The following is a 9,155-nucleotide window of genomic DNA, read 5'->3' on the forward strand; positions in this document are numbered from 1 at the left end:
TCCCGCGCCTCGCGGTTCTTGCGCTTGCGCCACCGCACCAGCATGAAGAGCGGCACGGGCAGCAGCAGCAGGATCACGCCCACAATCACGCCGACGACCCACGACTGCAGGCCGGGGCAGAGGCGGGGGCAGGGGCACAGTGAGCGGAGCATCGGGCGGGCCATCCTTGCCCCAAGCGCCTGAGCAAGCAGCGCAGACCACAGCAGCAGAGCGCCGCGTGCATGCCCAGGCGCCGCAGCGGCGCGGCCCCCCCCTGTCCTGCGGCCCACCTGCGTGCCGCCGCTGGCTGCGTCCTCGTCCACAGTGCCTGGCCCGATGAGCTCCTCCTGGTAGGGCGGCATCAGCAGGGTCAGGTTCTCCGTGTCGATGCCTGCGGGGTGGGGGGAGGGAGGAGAGGGCAGGTGAGGCAAAGCAGGGGCAGGGGGAGACGCCCACCCAGCAGCCTAGCCAGCTTCACACGCAGCGGTCGTGGCAGCGGGCGCCGCCAGGGGGTCGGCACATCCGCAAAAGATAAGCCCCCCACACCACACGCACAGCCTCCACCCACCCACACCCCGCAGCCGCGCCCACCCGCCAGCGTGAAGTCGCGCGCCATGCGCCCGCTCTCCACCCCCTCCTCAAACGTCGCCATCTCGCTGTCGGTGCGCACGGAGGAGGTGGCCACCACGATGCGCAGCTCCGCGCCGCTCTTCTCGATCTGGAGCAGGTCGCGCGAGGCGAGGCGGCGGCGGCCGCCGACCGCGGCAGAGCCCGTGGCGCCCGAGGCGGCCGCCGCCTCGTCCTGCGCGTCGGACAGCGCGTCGTCGGCATCTAGCTTGTCGTACGATAGGTACTGCAGGCGGTGTGTGAGGGAGGGGGGCGAGGTGTGTGTGTGCGTGGTGTGGGGTTGCCTTGTGGAGGCAGGCAGCAGTTGAAGGGCTGGGCTTGCGTGTGTTGGTTGCTGCACACACACACACACACATGCCCAGCCACCCTTACCACACCCAGCCCCCGCCACACCCAACCTGCTGCCCCCCCCGCCTCGCCTCACCATGAACGGGTTCATGGCCTGCACCGAGATGTCGGGCAGCTGGGCGGAGCGCAGGTACCGGTCGCGCAGCACGCGGGCAATGACGGTGGCCTTGGGCGAGGTGAAGGGGACGATGAAGGCGCCGCGGATCTCCACGTCAAACACCAGCTGGCAGTCCTTCTGCAGCGTGGTCCAGTCCATGGGGGGGCCCGGGGGCAGCGTGTTCTCCGCCGCAAGCTGCTGCTCCGTGGTCACGGTGCCCACGGCGGAGACTGCGGCAAGGGGTGGGGAGGTGAGAGGCGGGAGCGCAGGTGGGCGAGGAGGTGGCGGGAGGTGGTGGGCAGGGGCGAGGGAAGAAGGCAGAGGCCGGGGCAGCGAGGGCAGAGGTGGTGGGCGGCACAGGTGCAGACCAGCGCGGCTGGAGCAGCGCCCCAGCCCTCGGCCCCGCCGCTGCGAGCGCTGCTGCCTCGCGAGCGCACCTGCCGCCGCGTCGGCGCCGGGCGCCATGTCAACGGCCGGAGTGCCCGTGGTGACGTTGCCGGCATTGAGGGGCACCGGGGCAGTGGTGGTGGTGCCGGCGGGCGTGGTGGTGTTAGGGGAGCCCACCGCAGGAGTGGTGATGTTGGGTGTGGTGGTGGTGGCGGGAGCAGGTGTGGTGGTGGTGGCGGGCGCGGGCGTGGTGGTGGTGGCGGGAGCGGGCGTGGTGGTGGTGGCGGGAGATGGTGTTGTGGTGGCGGGCGCGGGTGTGGTGGTGGTGGCGGGAGATGGCGTGGTGACGGGCGCGGGCGTGGTGGTGGCGGGCGCGGGCGTGGTGGTTGCGGGAGCGGGTGTTGTGGTGGCGGGAGATGGTGTGGTGGTTTCAGGAGTGGTGGTGGTGGGTGTGGTGGTGGTGGGCGTGGTGGTGGTGGTCTCAGGAGTGGTGGTGGTGGGTGTGGTGGCGTCAGGAGTGGCGGCAGCGCCGTTCTCAAACATATCTAGGAGGCCTGCAGGCGGCAATGCATATCGCAACCACCACGGAGTCAGCTGCACATCATGCAGGTCAGGCATGCGCCATGGCAGGCATGCATGGCTTCAGAGCCACAGCACCCATCCAATGCAGCGCGCCTCAAGCAGCAACACCTGCCCATCAAAAACAGGCTCAGTTGAGGGGGTGAAAGTGGTTGTGTCCCGCTGTCTCAACGCCCGCCCCACATCGCACGGAGGCACCCTGCCCCCCACTCACGCCTGGCTGCCACACCCGCTCTCCACCCCCCAGGCGGCTCACCCTGTGCGCTGGCGCCGTGGGACAGCGCCAGCAGGCAGACCAGCAGCGCGAGGCGCAGGCCGCCGCGCCGCTGCTGCTGCGGTTGCTGGTGTGTCCGCATGGTGAGACCTGCAGCACCGCCGGTGAGTGCGGCAGCGCCCTTAAGGAGGAGCGGCCAGCGCAACCGGCATCCTGCACAGATGCGGGCCCCTGCCCTGGCAGCCTCCCAGAACGCTGGGCGCCCAGCGTCTGGTACACGGGATCTGCTGGCGGGGTGGCGGCTCGCCGGGAGGCCCGACCCGCCTGTTTACCCGCTAGTATAGTCCACGCGGCTGCTGTGCGCAGTGGGTAAACCCGTGCTGCGCTGAAGGAAGAGCCTTTGCCGCAGATGCCGGGGGCCAACTACCCTTGCCGTCCCTCTGTGGCACCCCCAGGCCAGAAACAGCTACCTAAGAGCCGTGCAAGACACTAGCAAACTGCAGCGACCGAGGAGGAGGGCGGGAGAAGAAGGCACAGCCGGCCGCGCGTTGCCGGTGGAAAGATGCGGGTTTGTGGGCAGAATCAGCGACCTCTGGCGAGCTTGCCCATTCCCGGTTGCATGATTGGGCATGTGTAACGACAGGGCCCTGCCCTCGGCCCTGCCAACGTCCTGGGGCTTGTGTGCCAGAATGCAATGGAGGGGTTTCACTGTCTGAGGCGCAGGACGCCGCTCTTCCAAGCTGGTTGGGTCGATTCAGCTGTCACGACAGCGTCTTGGCGCGCATCGCAGACAGCGACAGTTGCTCCTCTTCCCCCTGCCGTCGCCGCCGGTCTGCGGTCGGCGGCGGTTGCGGCATTGGGCAGCGCGCATACCCCGCAGTGCAGCCTGTCGATTTGCAAGCTCATATATGCCATGAAGGAGCGCCCTCACCAAGCGCTGGCTGGCGGTGAATAGCCAGACGGATGGGTTTGTAGATGGGTGGCCGTGCCGCTCGCCGGTCGAGCCCGCCAGCCAGGCTATTTGTCCTCTGCTTGAGAATGGTTGGTGGAAGCTGCCAGAGACTCAGGCAACAACTCAGGCAACTTTCTGATACATCCAGCAGACCAGCAGGCAGGTGTTGCCGGCGAAGGCGCTGCGGTACGCGGCCGCCCAGCAACTTTTAGTACGTGCGTTTCGGTGCTCCAGCCATCCGGCGATCAGTGGTGCAGTAGCGCCTGTCCATTGCTAGCCACTGCTAGAAACAAAAGGGTTCAGCGCCCGCCCGATCGCGCGGTGTTGCTGTGTGCAACCCCCAGAGCCCTGCTGCGCTGTCGGATCAATACATAGCGCCTTCATGCTGCAAGGAACCCCCGCAGCGGCCGTGGAGGCGGTGGTCTGGTGAGCCGTGAACTTTCAACGTCTTGAGCCCAGGCCCACCGAGTGCCCAGAGCCTCTGGACGGGCGCACATCATCCCCAACCTAGCCTTGCGTTGCTGCAGGGCTCTTCTGGGCACCCTGACCTGGTATCAGTGGCGGCGCCACGCAACCGCCGCCAGCGGCGCCGCCGCCGCCCAACAGCAGCCGGCAGCCCAGGATGCAGCCATTGATGCCGCAGCGCACGCCATTGTGGACACGGCCGAGGAGGAGGCGCAGCGCAAGTGAGCCCCCGGATGGGATCCTGCCAGCGCCGGGCGCCGCCGCCCCCTGCCGGCGTTGCGCGGTTGCCCGCCCGCCGCCGACCCGTGCCGGCGCCCTGGCGCATGCTGGCCCTGCCTGCAGGGTGCATATTGTGGGCAGCAGCGTCAACATCCCAGACATGAGCGCCAACCTCAAGGCCAAGGTCACGGGTGGGCGCCGCTGCCTTGCGGGGCACTTGGCCCCGCAGTGCTCCTTCACCGCCCCTCCTTCCGCATCGCTCGCAGCCAGGAACGCAGCCCGCCGCCGCCGCCGCGCGCGTTGTCACGCCGCCCCCCCTGCTCGCCCGTCTGCCGCCGCAGTGAGCGAGCAGCAGCAGAGCGACCCGCGCCTGCTGGCCGCCGTGTATGATGACATGGCGCAGAAGTTTGAGGGGCACGGGCTGACGCTGCCTGCGGTGGAGGCGATGCGGCAGTACTTTGAAAACCTGGAGGGGCCCGGTGAGGACGGCAGCGCCAGCGCCAGGACGGCAGTGGCAGCTTAGGTTGGTTGTATACGTGCAGGGCCTCGCGTGCGTCGCTCCCTCGCCACCAAAACCAGCCCACCAGCCGCCGCTGCCCACCTGCCGTGCTGCTGCGTCCCCGTGGCGCCCTCGCCCTCGCAGGCGAGGCGGTGCCGCTTGACTATGACCGCTTCCCGGTGCCGCTGCCGCCGGGGGCGGTGCGCCTGGGGGTGATCTTCTTTCAGGTGGAAAGGAGCGGCAGAGGGCTGGCTGCCACCCGGCTGGCACGGTGGTGGCGCAAGTCCCAGGCTGGGGCCGACCACCGGCGGGGGCTACCTGCTGGTTGCCCTGCTGCAACACGCCCTGCCCGCCGCCGCCGGCTGCCCGCCCCACCGCGCAGGAGTGCAACCGGCGGCTGGCGGAGCTGGTGTGGCAGGCGGCACAGGAGGTGCTGCGTGCGCTGCCGCCGGGCAGCAGCGCGCACGCCAACAAGCCCTCCCACTACCACATCACCGTGTACATGACCAGCCAGCCGCACACGCTCAGGTGCGGCGCGTGCCGGCGCGGCGCCGCCCCTGCCTCCCGCTGCCGGCGCATGCGGCGCCGGCCGCCGCGCGCTCCCCGCGTGCCTTGCCGCTGCGGCTTGCCGTTGTTGCTGCCCTGTGCGTGCTGGCCGGGCGCCGAGCCTGCTTGCTCCCCCTTGCAGGCCAGACCCGTTTGACCCAGCCAGCGGCGGCCTCAAGCTGGACGGCACGCCGCAGGAGCAGGCCGAGTCTGCCAGGGTGGGTGGCTGTCGACTGGTTGCGATTGTTGACTGCTGGCTGGCTGCTGGCCTGGAGTGCGTGTGCCTGCTGGTCCCTTGTCGGCGTGTTGCTGTCCACTGCCCGGCGCCTGCTGGGCGGCGCTGCACAGCTCGCCCAACTCCCTGGCCACCCACCCCCTACCCTGTTTCTGGCTGCCCCCTTCAGCCCGACCCTCAGCGCCTGACCCAGGAGATTGAGGCGTTCAGGGTGGCGGCGGCGGGCACAGGTGGGGCGCCGCGGGTGGCTCGGCCTGCCCCTGCCACCCGCCAAAGACCGGCTGGCGCCGCACCTTGGAATGCTGTGCCCGCTGGTCGGCCTGTGTCGCAGATGTGGTAGCCCTGTGGCCCGAGGCAGAGTTGGCCTGCCCATTCCCCTTCACCCCATCCCTCGCCCGCCGCCGCTGCCCCGCAGATGCGCCGCGGTTTGAAGTGCACCGACTGGTGATGGCCGACAGCGGCACGCTGCTGCTGTGCAGCGTGGACCACACAGCCAACCTGGCGCAGGTGGGCGGGGGAGGGGGCAGCCCGGGAGGCTCTCTCTCAGCGAGAGCGGCACCTCCCGCGCGGCTTGCTCGCCGCTCTGCCCATCCTCAGGCCCCTTCTTCACACACACACACACCCGACCTGCAGCTGCGCAAGCGACTGCGCCACGCCTTCCCCGGCGGCCCGCCCAAGCAGAGCACCATTGTGCACGCCTCCATCGCGCGCCTGCTCACCCCCAAGCAGCTGACCCGGGAGCAGATAGACAGAGTGCAGGTGCGGGGGGCGGTACTGCACGCACGCCGTGTTGCGCCTGCAGGAGAAAGCAAGCCCTCAGGTGCCGGCCGTACAGCCACCCACCAACTGCTGCTGCGGCCTGCTTGCGCTTGCTCGCTTGCTCACCCCGCAGGCGGTGTGCGACGCATGGAGCGAGCGGCTGCGGGGCATGCGGTTTGATCCCGACAGGCTGTACCACATCCAGGCATGCGCGCTGGGATGCGTGCGTGATGCTGCCCGCCCGACCGCCCGCCTGGCTGCCGCCCGCCCTGTCGCCCGCCTCTCTGCAGCTGATGCCTCTGCCCACTCAGGGAGCTTTGCCGAGCACAGACATGAGCAATGCTCGGTACTGAGCCGTCTTTCTTACTGCTGCCTTGCCCCGCTGGCTGCAGGAGCGCACCTTTACGACTGTGGAGGGACCGCGGATCCCGCTGCCCTTCAGGGCCAGCGGCGGCAGCGGCAGCACGGCGCGGTGATTTGAACGCGCGGCAGCGGGGCGGCGGGCCCGTCTGTTTGCCATCCAGTCATTTAGCTGTTAGCCAATCTGGCTTCAGTCGTTTGTCTGGCTTCGTAACTTGGTGGCAAGGCAATGCAGCTGCGCCAACCGTCAACCGACATGGCTGCGGTTTGGGCTCCCGCTTCGCGCGCTGCCGCTGCGCCAGCTGGCGGCCAGGTTGGCCGCTAGTTTGCTCGCGGCGAAGCGGGTGGAGGCTGCACTAGCGCGTAGTCTCAGTCTACTGTATTCTGTGCAGCCAGGGAGGGACTGGAGGGAGGGGCTCTGAGGATCTGCAAACGTGTTCATCACTCATCCTTTACGCTGCTCGGCTCAACCCGCTCCGGGATGAAGCCGGCATCGGCGTGGGTGCTACTCGCATCGGTGCTTGCGGCGGCTGGGGCGCCCGCAGCGGCGGCGGCGGCGGACGAAGCCGCGCTGCCCTGGGCCCGCCCGCCCGGCTGCACCCCCTCCACCTGCGCCGGCTGCACGCCGTACCGCGTCTCCACCGACAACTTCACGGACAGCAGCGGCCAGGGCGTGGTGCCGGCGGACGTGTGCGGCTCTGACGGCGCCTACTTTCCGGTTCCGGTCGAGTACTTTGCCAACTGCGCCAAGTGGTTCCCGTACAGCTGGCGCTGCCTGCCCTGCTGCTCAGGTGGGTGGGCTGCCTGAACGCACACACACACGCAGCTGCACGGCGCACCCCCACATTGGAGCGTGCAGGCGTGTGTGCGCCGCACTGGGGTGTGCAGCAGTGTGAGGTACTCTCTCGGGGGGAGACTGGGGAGGGGTGCAGCCACCTGCCACCCCTTTCACACACCTGCCCGCCCGCCTGCCTCCCGCTGTGCAGCCGGCTGCGGCAAGGCCGCCTGTAAGTGGGGCGGGGACGGCGAGTACAACGCCACCCACGGCTGCTCCGCCTGCCCCGCCGCCACGGCGCCGCGCCTGCTGGAGCTGCCGGCGGAGACCTGCAGGTCTTGCTTCCGCAGCAGGAAGTGCTTTGCCGACCAGCCGACAGAGTACAGAGGTGCGCAGGCCTGCTCGGCTGGGGCAAGGGAGGCAGGCCTGATCACGAGGGGTCAAGGGAATGGGGTGCCTGCCCAGCTGTCGCTGCTGCATCGGCATGCTGCGCTTGCGCCGCGCACGACGCATGGCGGCAGTGCGGCAGCAGCGTGAGGGCTGTGGTGCCTGCCGCCTGCAGTTTGCGAGGCCAAGGCGCCCGGGCAGAGCGTCACACAGCCCCCCGCAGCCGCCGCCAGCTCGCCACCAGCGGCGTCGGCACCGACGCCGGCACGGGCCAAGAGCCCGCCACCTGCCGAGGCGCCGCAGCCGCCAGAGCCTGCACAGCCGCCACCGGCAGCTGCAGCGAATGCACCGGCCCCCGAGGTCCCGGCGGCGGCGCCAGAGCCGCAGCAGGCTGCAGGTCCGCCTGAGGCGCCACCCGCCCCTGCGCCGGCCCCAAGCAGCAGCAGCAGCGCCGGCACCGCGCAAGCCAGCGGCACGGCCCCAGCGGCGCCGCCACCGCCGAGCCCTCCCTCTGCAGGGGCCACCTCTCAGGCGGCGCCGCTGCTGGCGCTGCTGCTGTGCGTGACAGCTGGCCTGCTGCTGTCGCCCTGACTGCCTGCGATTCGTGCGCGCCCAATCCACAAAAGATTGTAATGCAATTATTGGACAGCACGGATCACGGAGCAGCACGCGAGCTCGCGTGCGACGGCGGCTGCAGCCGGTCACTTCCCGCTCCGCCTCGGTGCCGCCGCCGGCCGGCTGCCGCCCGCGCCCGCGCCTGCCGCCCCTCGGAACCCTATCGTCGCGCCCAGCACGGCGGCGTGCAGCGACAGCAGCGCCAGGGAGGCCCAGGGGTGCGGCGGGTAGATGTTGTATACCACCTGGGGGGGCCAGTGGGGCAGAGAGGCAGGCAGGCAGGCGGGGCGTGAGCAGGAGCACACCCATGTGCCGGCTCACTCAGCAGAGCTGCGTCAGGGCCCCTCTATCCCCTGCGCTCTTTCCCCTCGATGCCAGCCCGACCCTCACCTCGATGCCCGCCAGCGCCGCCACCGCCAGCCACCTGGGCAGCGGGCTGCGCAGCAGCAGGAAGGGCAGGGTGTGGAAGTACCTGCGGCGGAGGGAGGCGGGTGCGGGGGCGAGGTCAGCGCCACGCAGCATGCAGGCGGCTGGGCCGGGAGCTGACTGGCTGCGGCGTGATGCCGTGCCCTCCCGCCTTCCGCGCCCTGCACGCGCCCGGCTCACGCCGCTGCAGGCTGGCCGACAGGCCCTCACCACGAGTAGAACTGGTAGTGGATGGTGCGCGAGGCAAAGATGCCGGCAAAGTTGGAGGAGAAGACGAGGAAGAGGACGGCGTCCTCAAACGACCCGGCCCCGCCGCCGCCACCGCCGCCGCCACCACCGCGCCTCGAGCCCCGCCCTTCCGTCGCGGCCGGCGGCGCGGAGACCGCGGGGGCGGCGGCGGGCGCGGGGCCCAGGAAGCGGCGCAGCGCAAGCAGCACGCCTCCCTCCTCTTTGAACCTGCGCAGCAGGTGGGCGCCCCGCAGGCAGCCGGTCAGCCAGAAGGTTGGTTTTTGTAGTTTGTAATTTTCTCCCTTGCTAGCACCACGGTCTGCCGGCACGCAGGCGCCCCAGCCAGCCAGCCTGCCGCCCCGCCCACCAGTGGGTCTGCGCCAGGGACCAGAGCAGGCGGAGATGGAGGAAGAGGAGGAGGAGGGCGAGCTGCGGGGACAGGAAGGCGGGCTCCGGCA

General features: G+C 70.1%; 3 protein-coding genes across 3 annotated transcripts in view; 2 read left to right on the forward strand and 1 right to left on the reverse strand.

Moving 5' to 3' along the window:
• The window catches only part of CHLNCDRAFT_143816 (expressed protein), a gene marked incomplete at both ends in the record, with an annotated part of 2,971 nt that extends 598 nt beyond the window's left edge, over positions 1 to 2,373 (reverse strand). The window contains 6 exons of the mRNA XM_005849302.1: positions 39 to 104; positions 270 to 370; positions 571 to 832; positions 1,031 to 1,281; positions 1,489 to 1,992; positions 2,274 to 2,373. Coding sequence (XP_005849364.1) covers positions 39 to 104; positions 270 to 370; positions 571 to 832; positions 1,031 to 1,281; positions 1,489 to 1,992; positions 2,274 to 2,373 — 1,284 coding nt within the window. The remainder of the gene's footprint in view (positions 1 to 38; positions 105 to 269; positions 371 to 570; positions 833 to 1,030; positions 1,282 to 1,488; positions 1,993 to 2,273) is intronic.
• Positions 2,374 to 3,565: 1,192 nt separating this feature from the next.
• Positions 3,566 to 6,382, forward strand: CHLNCDRAFT_143817 (hypothetical protein; the record flags this gene model as incomplete). Its single annotated transcript, XM_005849105.1, has 12 exons — positions 3,566 to 3,609; positions 3,711 to 3,869; positions 3,991 to 4,058; positions 4,209 to 4,346; positions 4,511 to 4,593; positions 4,749 to 4,894; positions 5,055 to 5,130; positions 5,317 to 5,377; positions 5,563 to 5,654; positions 5,781 to 5,906; positions 6,040 to 6,129; positions 6,299 to 6,382. The coding sequence occupies 12 exons, from the start codon at positions 3,566 to 3,568 to the stop codon at positions 6,380 to 6,382; spliced, it is 1,167 nt and encodes a 388-aa protein (XP_005849167.1).
• A 365-nt stretch (positions 6,383 to 6,747) lies between these two features.
• CHLNCDRAFT_143818 (hypothetical protein) lies at positions 6,748 to 8,019 on the forward strand (the record flags this gene model as incomplete). Its single annotated transcript, XM_005849106.1, has 4 exons — positions 6,748 to 7,057; positions 7,253 to 7,429; positions 7,604 to 7,825; positions 7,946 to 8,019. The coding sequence occupies 4 exons, from the start codon at positions 6,748 to 6,750 to the stop codon at positions 8,017 to 8,019; spliced, it is 783 nt and encodes a 260-aa protein (XP_005849168.1).
• Positions 8,020 to 9,155: the final 1,136 nt, after the last annotated feature.

The sequence above is a fragment of the Chlorella variabilis genome (genome assembly GCF_000147415.1).
Source record: "Chlorella variabilis unplaced genomic scaffold CHLNCscaffold_6, whole genome shotgun sequence".
NCBI classification, from domain to species: domain Eukaryota; kingdom Viridiplantae; phylum Chlorophyta; class Trebouxiophyceae; order Chlorellales; family Chlorellaceae; genus Chlorella; species Chlorella variabilis.